Source organism: Opisthorchis viverrini, assembly GCF_000715545.1.
Source record: "Opisthorchis viverrini unplaced genomic scaffold opera_v5_375, whole genome shotgun sequence".
NCBI lineage: Eukaryota > Metazoa > Platyhelminthes > Trematoda > Opisthorchiida > Opisthorchiidae > Opisthorchis > Opisthorchis viverrini.
The window spans coordinates 229,036-250,428 of record NW_008752032.1 but is presented as its reverse complement, the minus strand read 5'-3'; the positions used below and the strand labels follow the sequence as shown (position 1 = coordinate 250,428).

Here is a 21,393-nt window from a genome sequence, read left to right as displayed (position 1 = left end):
CTTACAAGCAGGAATCCTCCCCACGCCACTGCAAAGTTCAGAAGTAAGTTCCCTATAAGTTTTTTTTCTCGGCAACGTAAGTCGCTACAGGACAATTGTCATGTCGTTAATGCTATAAAGGTTTGGATTTATTTAGCCACGATCCTGTCAAAAAAGAAGCAATCTAAGCAGCGAATGTTCACTAAAGTACAGGATCTTGATCTTGATAACATTGTTGGAGCACACGTAGCCGGAATCAGAACATACGTCGGCTTGCAACAGGAAGTCAGGAAGGAGGACAAGTTCACACACACACACACACACACACACACACACGTAGGCATATGCGTCAATGCTTACGTTTCCCAACTAGATGTTCGTTCCGCTTGTTTTGCTCAAAATGCTTGCTCACTAGCATACGGGACATGTACACATCAAAAATAGCGCTCCGTCAAACTGGGTTATGCGCTGCTTAGTAGACTAAATTTGCGAATGGTGTAGCAGCTGCTCATTTTCGTTCCTAACGTCCCGATGAAAGCGCGGTACATGGATGCTTCCTAAACGTGACCACATATTTCGAGTCACAAGTTGTTCCATTTCCCCAACAAGTTCACTTGTGATGTATCACAAGTGTAACAATAGATTCACGAAAAACGCTGTCCCCCAAATAGCCGGTCACGTGAGAAGACAACAGATAGTCTTCAAAATATGGATGCGATACGTGGAAGACACTTTTATGATCATCAAACGAAGTGAACAGAGACGGGAGGCCAAATAATAAATGACGATTTCGGGGACATCACACTTACAGTCGAAGAAGAGAATAACAAGAAACTGGAATTTCTAGACGTTCGCATCACTAGATTTCCGAACGGACAGCTATAAACTGAGGTATACAGAAAGGCGACGCATACGAACTGAATTCTGAATTTCTACTGCAATTATCCAAATTGTCACAAACAAAGCTGAATTCGGATACTTTTCAAACGGATAGTGATGCACCGCAGTACAAGAGAATCCAGAATTAGAGATAAATGCCTATATAAATTGTTCGAGAGAAATGGATACCCAGGGAATTTCATCTATAGATTACTCAGGAAGCCAAATACGATCAACGCAAAAGTAAAAAATGGCAGCAAACGATTCACACTCACACACATCAAGAACACCCCTGAACTGACGACAAGGCCCCTACGGCTGCACAATACGACAGGGGCTTACAAACTTGCGAACACTTTGCGGAGAACACTAACAAAATCAAATGGAACATTAGACACAATGATGAAGGACAATGTCCAACGCAAGGACTGCGACAAACAAGAAAGAAGCTCTCCACCAGTATACATAAACACAAGCTCGATACTAAGAGACACAATTAATTTTTTATCCTTTCCAGGCACAAATGTCAAAATGGGTTTGACTGGATCAATTTCGCGTACTGGCTGGAGTGAGAACAAAGAGCGTAAATTTATGGGAGCCAAATAGCTCCACCAAAGACGCTGTCAACAAACATATCGAAATGAATTTTATTGATCAACCACTAAGAGCAAGAGAAGGCCAGAATCGCGAGGCTCTGAGCTGTAAGAGCAACCGAAAAAGAAACTCATAAGAGAAGCAGGAAAACCTCATTCAAGCGGACACACTAATCTGATTGGAAGCGGTACCCGGCCAATAAACTCAAGTGCCAAATTAACCAGGGACACTAACCATCACAGTGGAGAAAAAAGGACGGCGGTCCTAACCAATCTCGGGAAGATCAGATTATAACGCAAAGCAAAAAGGGAAGAAGGCCAAGTGAAGTCAAGGAGAAAACTGTTAAGAATAGAAGGATTTTGGATAACAAATCAACTCAAAGGAACGCAGACCGCAAAACAAAAACGATAACAAGTGATCACGCAAAACGCCGTCAGTCAAACAGCCGGTTGCGTTAGAGGATAACAGATAATTCTTAATTACAATAAAAACGCACGCAGGCAAACAAGAAGTACGCAACTAAGTGCGCACTGATGACGTCTCCTCGTATGATGACGAAATGTTTGCAAGTCAATTGTCAAACTAGGTGAACTCATCAACAACAATCTGATCAGTAACCAATAATCTCACCCGAGCTACCAATATTGCAACACATCACCGGTTGAAGCCATTATGTCATCAGCTTCACGGAGATTGTTATTGCATAAGTTATTCACCCATGCTCTTTCAAACTGCGGTATTCGAATCCAGAAACTGAGTCTGAAAACTGCCAGGAAAATTGATAAATGAATTAAAATTTGTGCCAAAAAAGTATGAAGTCGATGTATCAATAAGTAGTTCGTCAGCTGAAATAAATATTCGGATTAGGAGAGTTACCTTTTGACGGCTTTGTTTGTATTAAGATGTGTTTTATATCAGAATATGCAGAATATGCGGAGAATATTGTTGTAAGCAAAAAATATGTGATTTTCCGTTCTTGATACTTGTATCCACCAGCCATCTAGTCATTACAACCTGGATGTTCTTATTTCACCCAACAGAAATTTTTGTGCCCTTCGATGTTTTTTTTCATACCGATATCTTGCAAAATTTTCAATCGAACACGCCTCCCATCAAAGTGCTGCTTCGCGTCTTTGAGTTTCCTTCCGTATCCTTCTTTCAATTCGTTCATTCTTTTAGAGTGGTCACAAACGCAATCACGTATCGTCGGAAAAAATAAACCAGGCTTTTTCACATTGGCAGAGATCCTTTTCCGGTTGCTGTGTGATGAGTTTAGTTCATACAAGTATCACAAACCGTGCGCACCAAAAACCAGAGCATTGCGGTTATAAGCTCGTCCGGACGAGTTTGGTTTTAAAGGACAGAAAGGTGAAAAAAAACTCGGTATCGTTCTAACAGCCTCAGAATGTATGATGGATCGTCACATTTACGCTTCAAAGCAGATTGGAAATCGCTACCGAAGCTCCATGCGGTGGACCCTTTCGCCCTTTATTCAGCGTTCTGTCTTGGCTTGGATGAAATTTCCACATTTCAAGTCCTTACGTTTAGAAGACCACTGAGAATTTTAGCCAGACTTGTCTCGAGTTATACGTGTACCACACAGCAGACTTAGGAGCTTGCGTTCTAAAAATCCTCTCATGTTCCAGAAAAAAACTATGTTGTCACTGGCTTTCGGTATTTTATGCAGGTTATGCGTATACCAACTTCTGTTTCACAGCGGACGACCTGAGTGGCCTTTGTTGTCACTGGGCTTCCATGAGTTGAGCTACTTAAACATGATCAGTAGTGCAAAATCGATGAGAGTTATATTCCTACACTTGCCCTCAACTGGCCAACTGTAGACGGATTTAGGCTACGGTGAAATGTTGAACAGCTAGGCATCCTAAAACTATTAGTTGGCCTTGCACAATGCTAGGTGAAATCTATTTCTCATTTCCTGCCAGTTCAACCGTGAATCAAGCTAACAACTGCGTGCTTAACCCCAGCTCGCACAAAATGGTTCACCATGATTTGGCTCCACTGTATCAAACACGACCTTCTAGGGGGGTTGGGGTTGGAAATAACCGTTCCCCATCAATGAAACACCTTCGAGGAGATTTGCTCAGAACAAGCTGTATTTTGTACGTTGTTCATTGGGGTTATTACAGTGAATTTGCATCCGGGCGTTATTGAGCGGCTTTCGTAAGAGAAGGATAGAAAAGTCCATTTCGCCTGGATTTAACGCCTGTCCGTGATTTGCCCATACTAGTTCAATATAGTGAATGTACCCAAGATGTACCAACAACCTTGTAAGTAATGTAGCATAAAAGTAACAATTGCGATAGTTTGAATAGCGCTTCAGCTAAAACCTGGGGTGGCATCTTTTCAGCACACGCACTTTACGATTCGGTTTGTCTGGGAAGACTTCCAGTCCATCTGTAAGCCTTCAAAAAGTAAATTTGCGGTGTTTTCCGCTTAGCACCCTAAAATCCACATAAGGGCCATCGTTTGTGGCCATTAGATGAATCTGTAACCTTCAAGTGGAACTTCTTTTGAGAAGTAATCCTCTCAGAAAAGTAAAGCAGTCCACAAGCCGCATGGGCTTGTAAGGAATCGTCGCTCGAGGGTCTATTCAACAGCGGATTACGTGACGCGAACCGTAACTGAAGGATGGTGGCAATGAATCCTGTTTGGGCGTGCGATAATTACACTGTTGACCAGCCACTAGTGGTATGAGGCTTACCTACTGACAGAAATACAGAGGATTCACACAACCCCACAGACACGTGAGATGCGGACTGCAGATAAGTCGCAAAATGAATGCGCTGCGCTTTCTAAACATATACGGACCCCAGTTGAAGGATACTGATGCCTGCTATAACTGTTCAAAAGCAAAACATTCGCAATTTTCATAAAGGTAACTTCTGAAAACTCTTCGACAGCCCACGACCGGTTTCGCCCTTCTTGGAGCTCATCAGGTAGGCGCAGTCCCCGAGTTTCCGCCAACCTTGTTCTACTTGAACCCAAATTGGACTGTTTTCGAGAAATACACTCATTTTCAAATGAATTTGGTTTTCACGAGAGACTCAACTGAATTTATCGTTTATGATATTCGATACCTCGAATATCGTGCCAACTGAATCATGAGGCGGCCTGTGTGCAGCACATTCAGTTGGAGAATATCATAAACGAAAGATTCAGTTGAGGCTCTCGTGCAAACAAGATTGGTTTGCAAACGAGTGTATTTTTCGAAAACATTCGCCGTTTAAAACTCATTAAACTCATCCGCGTTTTAATGTCCAGCTGGCTACCTTGGAATGCAACCGTTGATACCAAAATCACATATTCGTCACAGATACCCATCAACACATCGGTTATAGTGCATTGTGTGTACAGTTTCTTGGGTTCACCGCTTGAACAAGAAGACTCATTGCAAGTCGGACAGGCCTCGGATACAACTGGAATAAATTGCATAGCAGCTCGCGTTTGATTGGTTCCCCATTACAAACGCTTCGTGATCTGTGGCTCGTTATTCCTCGAATTTTTCCGTATGGAACGGTAATTTAGCTTGAAAGCTTCAAACAGGAGTTAGGTTAATCATCCCGCTGAAGAGAGTGTTGTCAATCTTTGTACGTGATGTGGGTCGAAACGGTCAGATATAACCGCAGAATAACTAGCACAGAAGATTTAAGACGCGAATCCAGCCCAACTTCGTAAAAAAAAACTCCGCACGTCTGAGATAGTAATATGATAAAACTACACGCTGCACTGCATCTCTGCGCTCCAGATGCACCGAAATTCGCTTCCACATACGACAGTTCGAACACTTACCGGCTAGAAAAAAAAAAAAACTCCGCACGTCTGAGATAGTAATATGATAAAACTACACGCTGCACTGCATCTCTGCGCTCCAGATGCACCGAAATTCACTTCCACATACGACAGTTCGAACACTTACCGGCATAGAAAAAAAACAAATGGTTACATTGTCACAAAACAAAGAATATTTGGCCCCTGGGGAGGGGAACTGTGCAACCAACCCTTGCGTCACTCGTCAAACTCCGCTTCGATATTTAACCCCCCAATCGACTTGAGCTGATTAGAATCCAGATGTACACAAAGATGAAGGGTGGCCAGATGCTCAGTGGATTTATTTGCACGTGGTAGCTGCATGGACTATCCGATATTCATATGAACGTTTTTCCCCTTAACGTCATACACAATCAGACGCAGCTCCTTTTCCAATTCAATTTTGATTCCCTAATAAAAAGAACAGCGAAAAATGCCATCCTTGCGTGGAAAGGGCGTTGCTGTCACACCTTACCGGAAAGTGGATGGTATTACTGAAGTGTGGGTTGTTTTCCTGCAAAATTCCTCATATCGAACAGGATTATCGCAGCAGAGCTCGCAGAAGATAGCTAACTTTTAGCGCGATGGGCGGCTGATGGGCCGTACACTGGCAGACGCTCAAAGACGTTTATGGGGAATACATGTTGATTTCCCGGGGGCATTCGCTCTCGAGTAATCATGCACTATAGAACTAATAGCATACGCCTCTCGTCGCCTTGATTCAAACCACCTCATTGACTTAGCCTTTAAGAGTCTGCAGATAGAGCACTTGTCCCTTATTATGATTATGTAGTCACCTAAGTAAAGACTGCAATACGGTCGAACTGCCCGCTCCATGTTCCAGTCCAAACTCGTTTCCGTAGAAGAGGCAAAGAAAACGCATTTATCACGTGGTATTTTTTATCACACAAGGTACATGACAGTGGTAATACGAAACCAAACGCGTCACCGGAACAACGTCGGGTCTAGTTAACTGGACAGAAGACTAACACACGAATTGGGGAATGAAAGAACCGACACAGTCAAGGAGGCCATTCGTTAGGAACGGATGGTGCACGAAGTTCAGTAGGTAGGGGCCGATGGGATAACCGCATTATCCAGTCAAGGACACGCATTTGAATACGAATTTGATGAGAGTTGGTTGTACGAATAAAAAGGGGGCAACCGATTTGCTCCAGGGCGGATTGTTGTTCCATCACCCGACCGTCCAAGGAATGCACAATGTGAGTGGTCAGACTACGCATTGAGTCCATCTGTCGTTTGGTCAAACGCTGTGAATGGGATCGAGAGAAATTAGGTGGACACAGCAGTTTACTAATTCCAGTAAAACTTGGAATGAGATGATTGCATCCGAAAATTTCCCACAACTAAAGATATTACTAGCTCATTAAGACTTGACACAGTATGTACCATTCTGACGAAAAACTGTTAATCAAAGGTACAGCAGTAAAATCATCTTTGGAGCATCAACAAGTGTAATCCACTGAAGTGAGGTCATACACGCCTTTATTCAAAGTAACGATTAACGTCAGGGATCCTAGTTTATATGTACACGAGAGTTATGGGAATAAGACCAACGAAGATTTGCTCTTGTTCCCTGCAGCCCCCACTACTTCAGCCAGCAGTGTTTTATTCGGTTCAGGTGAGATACTATTCCGTAAAAGATGATATGCAACTCGGAGAAAGCAGGAAACAGCCCTGTAGAGTTACCAGGAGCAGTCGAAAAGAAGGGGATGGGTTCGAACCATAGAGGTGGGATTGAACTTCCTCCAAATCGAGGATTATTGGAAGGAAAAAACGTCAGTTGACGTTCTCGGACCAATCCACACAACTCCATGAACACCAACACGGTTTTCAGCAGTCTAGTGCATTCGGGGTCGGTTTCCAGAACTGCACCTTAGCCGTTCACCTCACCACACCAGAGCCGATAACTTCAGAAGGCGTGCAATAAAGAACAAGGAGGTTCTGGTCTAGTTCGAACCAGAGCAGTGGACAACGGCGATGTGTCACTTATGCCCTGCGTCAGTCACCATGCGGAGCGCCATTGATATGGGTAAGGGAGGAAGGGAGAAATCACAGGCAACAACCTCTGGAGTCTAGTAGGAGTTCCAGGCCACTGCGCTCACCCACTTTGCCTCTGAGCCCTAGAATCGTGGGTGCGTGACGAGACTTGAGCAGAATACCATTCAACCGCCCTAGAAGGAAAACCGACTACAGATGCTGATTCGTTCAATATTGGCTTCTCCAGCCTGAATGTACGAACATTCTCCGCCGCGTTGAGCGACAAAAAGAAATCACGTCCATTTTTTGTGAGGCGGTAGTTGAAGGTGAACAGACCCTGAATAAGATTATTGCCTGCATGCATCACAGTCCTTAACACGGAAACCACCTGACTACCAGATGTTGAATCTTCACTGGCTGTTAATACGCAGACTAACCATATTCAGGTAACTGTTGGATGAATGACACTGTCTTTCCCGAAGAACTCAAGGCATGCGACAACTAACTTCGAGGTATGGTATTTCGCCAGGAGGTACACCCCAAAGTCGTATATCTCCTCTGTCGTCTGATACGGGCTCTCGGAAAACGAGGGGATCCTGTGTTCTGATTGTGAGCAGATGCTGAAATCTAGAATCGTCCACTGAAAGTCCGGCTGCAGCCGTCCATTATTCGCCGGCTGAGACCTCCTCGTAGTCCCGCAGAATCCTATGGTTCACGAACAGTCTACATTTTGAGACTGTCCGGGACACTTGCTGCTATCTTTCCGGCAGGCTGTGCGCATGCAAACCAAACAGTACCGGACTAGTGACTAACCCTAGAGAGGTACCACTCCAAACTGCATAACTGGTCAACAACTGGCGTTTACCCGCATCCTTTAGTGGCTTTCCTACAAGTGATTTAGGACCATTTCGGATAGGGGTGAAGAGCACCGACGTAACCAGAAAATGTCTAGAAACGTAGGATGTCGTGCTCCACCCAAAGCCTTAATAAAACCAACCAAAGTAAACTCCACAGCCTGTGCACCTTCGCAGAGTCAGACGGTAGAACCAGTCGGGACATAGTGCACCATGCAGTTTGAGCAAGAGAACAAATACATCCGTAGTGAGGATATCAGTATCCCCTTAAACTCTTTATTTTTGAAATATTGATGGTTTACTTTCCAAAACGTCTAAGCTATAGATTTTCGCGTGATCTTTCCACTACGTTGAAAATTATCCACAAGATTGCGCTCCTTTTCTTCTGGCTACTTAAGCTGTGTACTAATGAATTTGATGTCTTCCAGTGTAATCCGGGACATATGCACGGCATTGCTGAAGCTATAAACTGTCTGGGAAAGTAAAAGTTTTCCTCCAAAGACCTCTCACATAGATGGTGGTTTCCTCTCCTCGTAGCTGGGAATTCAACTGCTACTTCTCACTTCGCAGATGTGCAACAATTAGACTGCCTACACTTTACTGGCATCTTCATCACCACTGGGGGCGAGATGGCCCAAGTGGTAAGAGCGCGAATTTACTGACCGGAAGGTCCGTGGTTCGAATCCGACCTCTGCCTCTCGACTTCCCCTGTCTAGGCTTGATCAACCTGGCAGTATCCCAGCCCTCGTGCTTTCTTCCGGTGAAATGGCAGCCAGGCACCGAAAGGGTGCTACAGCTGAACGCTTCTTCTTTCATCACCACTACTTCCTAAGTTGTCAGGAACAATGGAGGAAGTTGGGGCTAGCAGGACCACCCTCTCAGGGCCATAAACCACCATATCCTTCTCAGTAGACGGAACTACGCCCCTACTGTACCTGTACCGCCAGTTTATCCAATACAACCGAAATGATTCATCATGCGTAGCCCCGGCAGAAGATATTTAATGACCTTGTGCGATGGAATTGTAGTGTCATGACGAGACGTAAAGGAATTAACGGGTGACACAGGCACCTCGTTGTTCAATGCGGTGCTAGCGTGTATGGTAATGGCATCGTACTTGGGCTGGTTGACGTCTGCCAACAAGCCTCTGCGATTTTGCCCACATTTTTCAGACCATTCGCACTCATCCGGTGTGAAGATCTACCATACAACTGAATCACGTCACATCTTCCGAAAAACTGATCACACCTGTAACAACGAAACTTCATCAGATTAAGGTATTCATAGGAAACACCATCCTTTACCTTAGCCCGACAAAAACTAACTTAACGCTCTAATCCATCCCCTACGAGGAATGGCAAACGAGAACATTAAGTTCCCGTCTGGCGACGGCTGCTAGACTGTAATGTTTTTTGAGTGATCCGAGAACCCCAAATGCACGGCTGGTTTTCCTTTCGTAGCTCGTAACGGTACAATGCCATTTCCACTCCATTCCGACCATCAGGCAAAAAATCCGGTGTTGCGTAACGGATAGCCTCGCGGCGATGGCGTCGTTGCCTTCATCGGTGAACTATTCCGCGACAGACCGACGGCTGGCTGACCATTAGTCGACCCGAAAAACATGGAAAATACGGGTTATATCGGCCCTTGGTGCTATTCTCCGAGCAGGGAAAAACGGGAAATGAAGCCTCAACTATTGTTTCGAAACAGACGACAAAAGCTCTCTTTTGTTCCATCCAATCATGTGGTTTCTAGCTGGGGCCAACAGTAGGAGTTATGCAACATATAGATAAAATTACGTTTGTGGGCCCTGGAACATCGTGAAGGCAAACTTGGCCGTCAATAGGCAACAGCATTCTTTAGGTGAAGAATTCTTAACGCGAGAGAATGCTACATCACTGAGGCGTTGTCTAGATAGAGGCTTCTTGTGAGCACAAATGACAAGAGGTGGACATAGAACTGGATAGAAATCTCATGACAATCTGCAGAAGCATGGAACAGAAGACATACATGAACCAAGCCGAGCACGGAACTCACAGTCAATGAGAAACAAATAGAAGATGAGTGAAAAGATCCAAACATAAAATACAGGACGTCGGTTGAGGTACCTGTAGTTCCTGTTCTTGTTCCTTCTGTAGAATTGGTAAATGATGTTGGCGGGAGGCATTTATTGCACGTTCTTCACGATGCTTGTTGCGCAGTGCGGTCCTCTCAGCTATAAAAATGGATCAAAGTCAAGGAGATAAGAACGCATACCATAGGTAAAATAGTACAAATGTACTATAAGCGAACAACCCGCATGTGGCATTGCTTATCCTACGCGGGAGACCAGTGGACTGATAACTATAAGAACGGATACTGCATTCCTCACTGGCCTATCTAACCCTGTCAGAATCCAAAAGATTCGCCTTTCATCTTTGTTGTACCCTTAATCCAGCATCTCTATACCTACATTTCTTCCGAACAACGAAGAGATGCTTTCATAACCTCTGGCAGCTGTAAGCGTTAACATGAATCTCAAAAAAGCAGATAGATTTAATCTACTGTTGACGGCTGCAGTAGTGTAACTCATTTGAATACCCTGCACAGGAAAACTTAGATCTTAATGTTAACCCAAAGCCCGGGTGCCGTGCGCCTGCTATGACATGTAGACAGTTAACTGCAAACATCGGTGATAAGTGGGACAAATCCCACGTAATCGAGACAATCAGCCAAGGATACCACCACGCGATCGACCCTCTGGGTTCGATTACGGTAACCATGATATGTGTAGAAAACCCACAACCAGTGGGATAACTAGGCAGGCTTGAGTATCCCACGTAGTTGGAACAGCACAACAAAACAGTAGAACCAATCCACCGGATGTTTTATTCATGGCGCACCTCTAAATTTTGGCCCTGGCCGAATCTCACAGTCTAACTGGGCATTAATCAGGATGTACGCGTTCATTCTCGCTCACTGTTTGTTACTTGAGTGGATGATCGGATCAAAGCAAGAAGACGTTGGAAGACTACATTGCTGTCAACCGAAATGTGGCTACTTAACAGAATCCTGAGTCATACTTTCAAAAATCCTCTCATTCCGGTGCATTACAGGAGAAAGAGGGTAACAATATTCGTAACAATATTGGTGGTTGTGCCACAACCACTAACCCACCGCTACGCACCACTACGCTCCATAATAACGCACTGATGATGTCACCTCGATTGGTGATGAAACGTTTGCAACCAAATTGCCCAGCTCAGCGAACAAGCCAACGACCACCATCTACGCTTTCTCAGCTACCGACATTTTCCTCTATAGGAAGTCTGCTAGTTTTTTCGAGCAATATTGGTCAGTTGTGGGGACCCTATTCTTTTTGTTAGCTCGACTCTAATCAGTCGTTTCTTAGACAAATTCGATTGTCGAACAGTGTGAACTTTCAAAACAGAGAAGAGGCTACATTCAGCTGTACGTTCATATATATCTGCAAACATAGGGTAGCCCCGCTGGTGCTGGTCAAGCTTAGATATCAACAAAAGGCTAGTGATACATAAAGACAAATGAATTATTCGGAAGCAGAATGCACAATGAGCCATATTTTTTTCATATTTTTTCATATTTTTCACCACGATCCTCAAAATTAAACGGTATCAGCAACAATAGTAGCAAAGATAATACTTTTTACATCTTTACTGATGAAGCAACTTGTGTACAAAGTTCCAACAGAACAGTAGAGAGCCTTTGTGGACTCTGTAAGGGGATTAGAATCTTGGCATCCGAAACGGCGAAATTCGGACAAGACAAACATTCGTGACGACAACCCTACGGGATACCGAAGCTCCCTATATATCACAACGATTACCACTACAACATGGAAGGTTTTCTGCGGTTCACAAATCACAAAACATACTTTGACAGAAATACTGTTTTGATTATCATTGGTGGCGAGACCACGATTCCATTGTTACGAGGGATGCACGTGCTTCAGTGCGAAACGGTTATATTAGTGGTGGTGTACACAGCGAACCAAATATTTACCAACGTGCTGACGTAAATACAGTTGCGTTGCGGGACAGAAGAATACGTCATTCAACTTTCCTTGCCCATCATTTTAGTGAAGAAATCTATGAAAAAAGAAATCGTTGTCGTCTATATTCTACGCACTAAACAGGAATCCTGGCTTGTCCAAAGATTGGAATCTGTTAAGGGCGATCAACATGTGACCCAGGTGCATGCACACTGGTCCGTCGGTTATTTGCCCAGGCACTTTTTATGAGACAGGGTTTTGCGGTGACATCTTTGCTGCGACAAATTTCAGGATAGTGTATTGGTCTGCAGTTCCAAATCACTTACAAGTTATCAATTAGTTTATGCGATTTGTAGATACCTCAGTCATGTGAAACTCGAGTAGCGATCACAAGTCAATTTTTCGACTATTCTATCTGAAGCACTGTGAAAATACACCTGCATTCACGAGCACCAAAGGTTTGTGAATCGACTAGATAGAATATGGACATCGCCTAAGACGAACCGTAAGAAAATTAAATTGATAGTCAGTGGTGAATTCATAAAAATACGTGAATTGCCTAACGAAAAGCATTCGGACGCAGGTGACGACCTGTTGAAGAACTTCAACGCATTAATCCCTCCAACGCAAACAAAGACGTAAAGATGTGTTTCGTCAGTCAGGAGGGTCGAAAACAGAGATGCAGTTAAGGGAGAAGGTTGTATTGACCTTCTTTAGAGAGGTCAATGCATCCCGACTTCGACTATTTTCGCGGGCAAAGCAACTGCAACCGAAACCACTCATGACAGTGTGAAATATCATAACCTGCTCATAGTTAGGGTTACAGCGAACTGGAAACAGAAAGGGATGAAAAAACGGATTGAGCGGTCAGAAAATTAACGAAGTCTAATAGAATATGGTCAGAGGTAGAAGGTCAGGATAAACAGGAAAAAGTATATCAATAAGTGCATCGGTTACCTGACTGTTCCGAACGAAGTGACATGAGCTGTTTATGAAGTGCGTGTTCTTCAGACCGCTGTGCCTCGGATAACTCTATCACAGAATCGAAAATTGCACCGTCGGCTAGCGTGTGGGCCAACTGAGTGAGGGCAGCCTCGGAGATCCCGGCCTGAATATCTCTGTGAAGAAAACAAACGGCGCAGAGAGATCATAAGAAATGTTGACCAGTGAAAATCCTAGGAATTTGACTGAATAGTATTCGAATTAGCCATGCGCAAGACCAAGGCCGGAATAGGAACACAAGTCAACCAAATGCCTTCAAGTTTTCATCAGTTGTAAATACAGCGGGAGACAATCGCCCAGTTGTCACTAAGATTCAACCAGCCACTTTATCACAGAACTCATTCTCAAGGCTAGTTGACACGAGGCGTGGAGACAAACTTCAATTGAGCCCTCCACCCACCCTGAAAATGCGAAAATGCACACATGCGCTCAGCGGCTGGTATGCACATAAAAATGCGTCATGCGTTGCTATGGCGATTCAAACTGATATCTGATTCTGTACTTCGCTTAACCTCTTTGTCGCTCGAGCAACCTGCCAAAACTAGATCACATGACACGAAGTGTGCGCTCGAACGGCAGTGACGCCACATCCTGCCTGAGCATAAGCATGTCACAGTGTATGTCATCAATTCAAGGTCGAGCAGCGTAGTAAATGGAAATTCGTGGGTTCGAATTTCCTCTGAGAAATCCGTGAGTTGTGTATTGGCAACAAGCCGAAATGCACTGAACTGCTCTCCGCTTTTCGCTAAAGATCAACATCAATTGCACGAGGAGCCCTTGATGGAAAACACTTCACCAACAACAAATGACATTTCAGCGTAAAGAGCAAAAGTTGATCAATCCCGGTCCATATTAATCATTCTGTCGACGATCAAAAGTGAGCTCGGGTATCCAGAAATCCTCAGCGAGGTCAGCTATTCAACTGAGACGATGAGCTCCAGGACTTTGTGTTGTCTTTCACGACCGGTCAAGGCTGTGTAGCCGTCGAATTACGGTCCATTCTGCCACTGACAAAGATACAGACATATCACATATTCATCCTTTTGCTGCCAGGACAGCCAAAAAGTATGGAGATTCACCTTAAGGCATTGGTCGATAGCTCAATTCAACCACTATTCTGTAGAATCAAATTATTTAATAGGATTTCAATTCACTCTACTGCTCAGTGAGATCGACTAACTGGTGGGAAACATGTGTCGAATGCACATTGCTACGTAAAAGGTCTTTGGATGGAAGACTACACTTCCGGCATTCCGAAAGCAAGAACCGGTAGCAGAACATCGAAAAAAACCGAGGGGATTCAGTCGTGCTAGAGGTCGTCGAATTCGAGATGCACAAACAGCCTGACAGTTGTGATTGTATTAGAAAGTCCCGCTATGTGAGGGTAGTATTGTACCCGCAACGTCCATAAAACACCGACCAGGTATTTGATGATGCAGACTTTATCAGCTAGTTTGAGTAAACAGGGAATTTCGATGGTTGCCATACGTACACTATCAGCGGGTGCCTGATGAGCAATGGGATAGAAAAGAAAATTGAGAGTTGTAGAGTTTTTAGGAACCTTCTGAGTTGTCTCCTCCACGAAATAGAGAGCAATTTAAAGAGCTATGTGAATAAAATTTAATTTTCACGTAAGCATATGAATGTACTTCTGAACGGCGACCATACGTACACTATCAGCGGGTGCCTGATGAGCAATGGGATAGAAAAGAAAATTGAGAGTTGTAGAGTTTTTAGGAACCTTCTGAGTTGTCTCCTCCACGAAATAGAGAGCAATTTAAAGAGCTATGTGAATAAAATTTAATTTTCACGTAAGCATATGAATGCACTTCTTGAACGGCGATGAACCTGTCCATGGCGAAGGGTGCATAGCAAAATGAATACACCTCTTATTCATCCACTAACTCACATGGGAGCCTCGGCGAAAAAGGTTCTTAACTCATTCAAATAGAAGTAGACACGTTGCTGGAACAATTCCCTTTCGCGGACATTCATCGGTGCCTCTATGCGAACATGGTGCTTCGGACTCCCCGGCTGATGCGGGAACGAGTGTTGTGGTATGGTAGAGAGCGGAATCTCCAGCACATCAAAAACCATGGGAATATCAACAGCTGGCGTTCATCACTGCGGTATTCGGCGGATTGTTCGCCGTTCCCGTTGAAGCTAGCTAGAAGACGAATAGTGGATGGTGCCGAAACCGACCGTGATACAAGTTAAGATAAGCACATGTGAAGTAATCGGCTATATCACCTAGTGGTCAATGCACGCAATGAGTAATATACACTATCCAACCAGTAAAATATGACACAAACGGAAGGTGTGTTGCCCTAGACGTGGTGTTAAAAACCCAATGAGAAGTAAAGGGGAACAGGAAGCCGAATCACAAACTGAATGCAGGACTCGGAAAACAAACTAGTAACTTCCCGCTCACTGAAACAAAAATATAACCGAGGAGATGCTTGGGACGGAACTGGTTACACCCATATCCTTGAAAGCAATACAACGATATGAGGAGATCCTGGCCAGCATCTTGACAGCTGCCAACACGAAGCCGAACAGCTCCAATATGCTGCTTTGTGAGAAGACAGTCTCTTGGCCATTTGGGGTACATCGCTTGATTTTTAGTAAGGAGGTTATCTGAAGTCGGATATGAGTAGAACGATCGACTGGTAAAAGACTTAAGAACTATTAAGTGCAAATTAGTTTGCGTATATGTATTTGGGTGAGCGGAAGCAGGAAAACGGTGGAACGCAGTCGCAAAACGCGCGGCAAATGAACTTGGGGTCCAGAAAATGAGGGAGTGCAATGCTTTGAAAACGCTTCCCAAACGTAGAGTAGAAGTAATGAGACACCCAAGATGAAAGGTCAACGATGCAATCGGCAAACAAATTTCCATATTCGACCGAAAAGGGTCAATCACACGCTCTTCTCTTTCACAAATAAGTCACACATTCCATGGAAATCTTGTCTGATTTCGGTTGTGATTCGGTTCACAATACTTCAAGGAATGTGGTAATTTGTCATATTAGTCCCCTCAGAAGGACGCTGAAAAAACGATATTGCAATCTTGGTGCTCAGTTAAATATGAGGGATTGCTATGAGCAATGGCTTGATCGCTGAAGGTAGCTCTTCATACTCGTCATACTTCAAGAGATATGGGAAGAATGACCTGAAACGGGTTTCCCTTGGTTAAACTGAGAAATGATCCATAGTGCGCTGGACTGCATGCTAGACCATTGTGGATGTGAGGTTCAGCTAAGCCACTTGCAAAACAGATGATTGTCTGTTTTGATGTTCCTCACCGGAATATACAGCGCAAAACTCGGAGAGTGGGAAAATGAATCCCGGTTATCGAAACGTTGGCTTACGGTATCAACTATTGAGTTACCCGGGCCCGTTTAACCAAAAATCAGTTACTGTCTATATGGTATGTAGTACCTGTTCAACGTTTTCCCCTATTTCAAATTCATTTCGATTTCACGAAGTGAAATTCATGGGGACCTCGGATCAGGCCTCCACATCAAATCAGCAAAAGCCATGTAGTCATTACCCGGATAATGGAATGCGATCAGTCAAACAGGTGCAACTTGACGCATTAAATAAGGCCAGGTTTTGATCTGTACACACGCCACCGTAAAAAAAACGTACTGCGAGGATGAAGATGAATGGGACCAGTACCTTGGAAGCCTTATTTCTTGCACAAACATATGATAACAGCCAACCTGAGGATCGATGCTTACAAACCCGAGGTAGCATTTCAATAACACCTCAATTATCCACCGGGAAATACCTGGGGAAGTAAATGTGGCTTCATCACTACTCATCGTTCCTTCCTGGACAACTTCACAGCACTGTCGTCCCCAAGGATCCCCATCTCCTCAAAGAGTGGAATATTGCACCCCAGAAAAGAGAAGCCGATGCGAACCGACGAAGAACACCTACTGATGCCAGGTGCTCAAGCCACAGCCTAAGCGAACGAACATTAAGAACAAACTGGGCCTCAGTACATAATCAAATCCACTAGATACTGAGTACTGCGTTCGTTTTTATGCAGATGAAGCAAATATCGACAAAGCAGCGGTGGGTTGGTTTGCATACAATCAGCAGCACACTAGCTAGTTACAAACAAAAAAACTGGAAGCACCAACAGTGGAAACTAGCTAGCACTCAGCACAAGCAAAAGGTATCACAGGAATCACAATCCGGTGGAACAGAATATGCGACGGAATGGACGTAGCAGCCCGTGTGCTGACCTGAACGTCTGTGTACGGACAGAAACGCGGATGAGCGGACAAAAGGCGCAACTAACATAGTGCAAGCGACTACAGCACTACGATGGTTAATTACGTGGAACATGCAGAAAAACAAGAAAACGAAATATGTGCACTGTTGGGCATTTAGCAATCTGAATACCGCACTAACCGTGCAAGCAATCACCTTGTCCGAGAAATAAAAGCAATGACAAGTGAACTAGACATTCCTTGGCCAACACTGGTATGTCTAAACAAATTTTTCGTTCTTCCTGCAGTGATACGGTGTTATCCTGAATTTTCACACAATCGATCGAGGTACATACAATGTAGTGGGTACACTATAATAGTGGCGACGATTCATGAAATAGGATTATGAAAGAGACCAATTTGAAAGCAGTTTCACCTTTATCAACTAAAAAGATATTACAACAGCGGCGATTTCATTCATCAGCGGAGGGACAGTCGCACTTTGGAGGCGACAGTGAAGTTTAAATCTGCTTGTCTTACTAACGGTGCAGGAAGCGGGAAAGTGTGGCTACCGCGGAATTTAATTGCTCGGTTATAGGAACGTCACTAGGCTGGGCCACGTCTGTCAGCATTCCTAATGATTCGAATCGATGACGCACAAACACAGATCGATGTATCAACACCAGTTCACTGTGATGAAGTCAATGGCGGATGCAAACGATGAATGGCTGTTCGTCCACACAGAACGTGCGTCAAATGTTCACGCCAGATGATTGGTTTCAAAAAAATTCCCACGCACTGATATACTCAATAGATATTTTATCCTGCAAATGAAGCGAAACTATGCCGAAAAGACTAGGAGCAATGTACAGCCGTTTCATCCTTGCTGGGAACCACTAGCAGTGAGCACCTCACAAAACTCCAAGTTTTGAACAAGCGGCCTTCCAGCCAGTGGTGGAACACTTAACCGTTTGGTCATGAGTGGCTGACCAGCAGTGTGATTAGCCCTCAATCAGACAGAACACAGCGCAACTCATCCTTCAATAACGGGAACCATATCACGTGGTCACGTATTGACTGGCTTCTCGAGCAACGACTTCTCAGGGGAAAGTTTCACACATCTAGTGAAGTTATCATTCTTCTAAGCTGCTTATTGATTCAAGATAACCGGAGATTGGTTAATATTCTATTGAGATCTCACCCTATCAGTGATACACTGACAAACACTACGCAAATGTCGCGCACAATGTGAATTGTTCCGGCTAAATTGGAAATCTCTGGCATTGGAAGACATTCTTGCGGTCAGTCGGTCCCATAAAGATGGAAATAGTTATCGCAGTTATTTGTATGTATGTTATTGCAGTGTGTCTGGTCGCTGTTCAAAATTCGTGGGATATATGATTCAAAACAGAGAGAGGGAGAGCAAACAGCAGGCAACTGATATGATTCAGAGAGTAAAGGGCAAGATGCGTATAAAATGGTTTGAATGCACCTCTGCCTTTTCAACTTCGCCTGCCCAGGTTTGGGCAATCTTAACCGTATAGCGCTGATCATGTCTGACCATGTGACGGTGGATACTACTGATGAGGCATACGAGCAATACGCTTTCTCGTAACTCCATTCGCGTCTATTGAAAAGTGTAATTGCTTTGTATTATTTGTTTACACTTGAGTAATATTCAATGAATATCCAGGAAAGTTCAGAAAGACTCGTTAGGGAAGAAGACGGATATTCAGTTTTATAAACAAGATGCATATGAGAGTTTTGCTGCCCTGTCCAATAGTCTGTAACTGTCCAGTTGGTGTTTTCTAATAAACACTTCCGCAGCAAAGGCCTTCCTCCTTTCACCCATATGATGGCTATCAACAAAAAAGGCGAACCGCCCTAGTCGATTGTACGACGAAATAACTCGTTATATTGCAAACAAGGGATTGCACACAAACCGGATGACTCAGTAATGCAGCCATTCCGGATAGGCAGCGAACCTAAATGAAGCACATGCTAACATAACGCTGTGGTCACGACAAGAAAATTCACTGCTCTAGCTTTTTGTACCAGCCAGATCAGTTGACGACTGGGACAAAGAAGGAATCTCCTCACCAGTGCCTGTGAGATGCAAAACCGTTGGAGTTTAAGCGAGATAGTCCTTATTCAAGACAACTGAAATAAAACTTTATTTGCTCCGTGCGCGTAGTTCGACAGGCACACGTAAGGACAGTGATTCTTCACAGAGGGCTGTAATTTCGAACCATAGTCTAAGATGGCCAGTAGCAGACATTGGGTATTCCACTTTCGTCATGCTGGTTCGACATAAAACCAACTACGACTAAACTGCCCATCGCAATGTGAACGGTAACGAGGCATAGCAGAATAAATAATAAGATAATATAATCCTTCGGCGCGTAGCTGCCATGCCACCCGAAGGCTGAGTTAATATTAGGTGGCCCAAGCCTAGACACGAGCAGTGGAGATGCAGAGACTGGACTCGAACCACGGGTCTTCCGGTCTCAGTAAGTTTGTGCCATAAACACTGAGCCAATTCGAATAAACCACATAAGTAATCCAATGTCCCGCTTCGTACATAATCATCTAATCGCGAACGTTGTTGAGGAGGACTTGAATCAGCACATCAAGTTCCATATCCCATTGACTGATACAATATACAATTCGCAACAAAATTATTCGGTGTATCGCCATAATTGCGTTAGTGAGAAACAAAATTGGTAATAAAGTGAAGAACACCATCGGAAAAAATTTGAATTCACCACCAGCACACTTCTTGAAGGAAGTGAAACATCAGAGTTGAGGAAGACGGGAGCGTCACTGTTCCAATGAACAACTTTCTAAAGAAATACTCTGGTCACCTGGCCGCGGGACCTCTGTAAATCACGAATTTTCTGTCATAATTTCATTGCAGCAAACATTACATTAGCTCTAGATTAAAAAAACTCTTGTACCCCTGTTAATCGGAGATCATAATCGGATACATATCAAGTCGGTGCAATACACGCACGCGACAGAACATAAACTAGCATTTGTCAAGTTGAACGTGGGCATTTCTTCGCCGCCTTGTGAAAAAATTCCACCCTCCTACTAACGCGAAGCGATGGGCAACAATAATGGACGTAGAACTACCTGGAAGTATGCATCGGCCCTGAATACAGCTCACTACCCAATCCAAAACTACAGCTCTTCGATGAAGCTGACTTTTAACACCCTCGATACTTCTAGGCCTTCATCAAACATCTTCAGCTCCTCATCAATAATGGCAGAACAGGAAAGTTGAATGATGTACATAAAATTAGCTGAGGAATTGAACGTTCTTTCAACGCTCACACTACATACTTTCTGAGATCTGAAACTCTCTCAGCTGAACTTGAAGCCTTCCTGGTCTGAAAATAAACAAAACAATTAACAGTGTTGAGTAGCATCCAGAACTTTGGCGCGCAGATGCAGGCATTGCAAGAGGCACTGCCCCTTATTGGCATAGGTGGGAAGGAGGAAATGATAGCTCAACAAGACTGTGGTTTACAGCTCGTTGAAATGACTTCTATCGCAAAGACATTGGAATGACCAAACTGCTGCCCCGATATCAGGCTGATCAAGACCATATAAAAACATACTGATTCGAAAATTGAGTTAGGCGTTCCTGTGAAACGCTCAAAGAAGAAAACACCAATCGAAATGCCATTCAAGCAATCGCTAAAACTACAACATAGCTCTTCATATGGGTTCGGGGAGGAAGGACTGCAATATATCATTAAAAATTCGTTTGATGGGACGGCGCCCTGGGATAGGCGCGTAATGCTAGCGTGGCCACCTCCCATAGTTTTGTGCTTTAAGCTAATTTCTTCAAGAAATGATCCTGCAAACCTTGGAGTCCGTCATATACTAATCAGAAATTGTTCCGTTTCATTCATCAGTAATAAAGTTATGGAGAACATGAGTGGTCCAATAATTTTGTTGCAAGTATGAATATCTCTATGCTTAGCCCCTGTAAGGAACGATCTTGCTAACAAGTGGACGC

The 21,393-nt window shown here is 44.0% G+C and overlaps 1 protein-coding gene across 1 annotated transcript; it reads right to left on the bottom strand.

Moving 5' to 3' along the window:
• Positions 1–6,175: 6,175 nt before the first annotated feature.
• Positions 6,176–20,756, bottom strand: T265_10498 (hypothetical protein; the record flags this gene model as incomplete). The annotated part of the gene is made up of 5 exons (XM_009176884.1): positions 6,176–6,551; positions 10,244–10,350; positions 13,102–13,262; positions 15,056–15,313; positions 20,712–20,756. The coding sequence occupies 4 exons, from the start codon at positions 15,241–15,243 to the stop codon at positions 6,303–6,305; spliced, it is 705 nt and encodes a 234-aa protein (XP_009175148.1).
• Between the last annotated feature and the right edge of the window lie 637 nt (positions 20,757–21,393).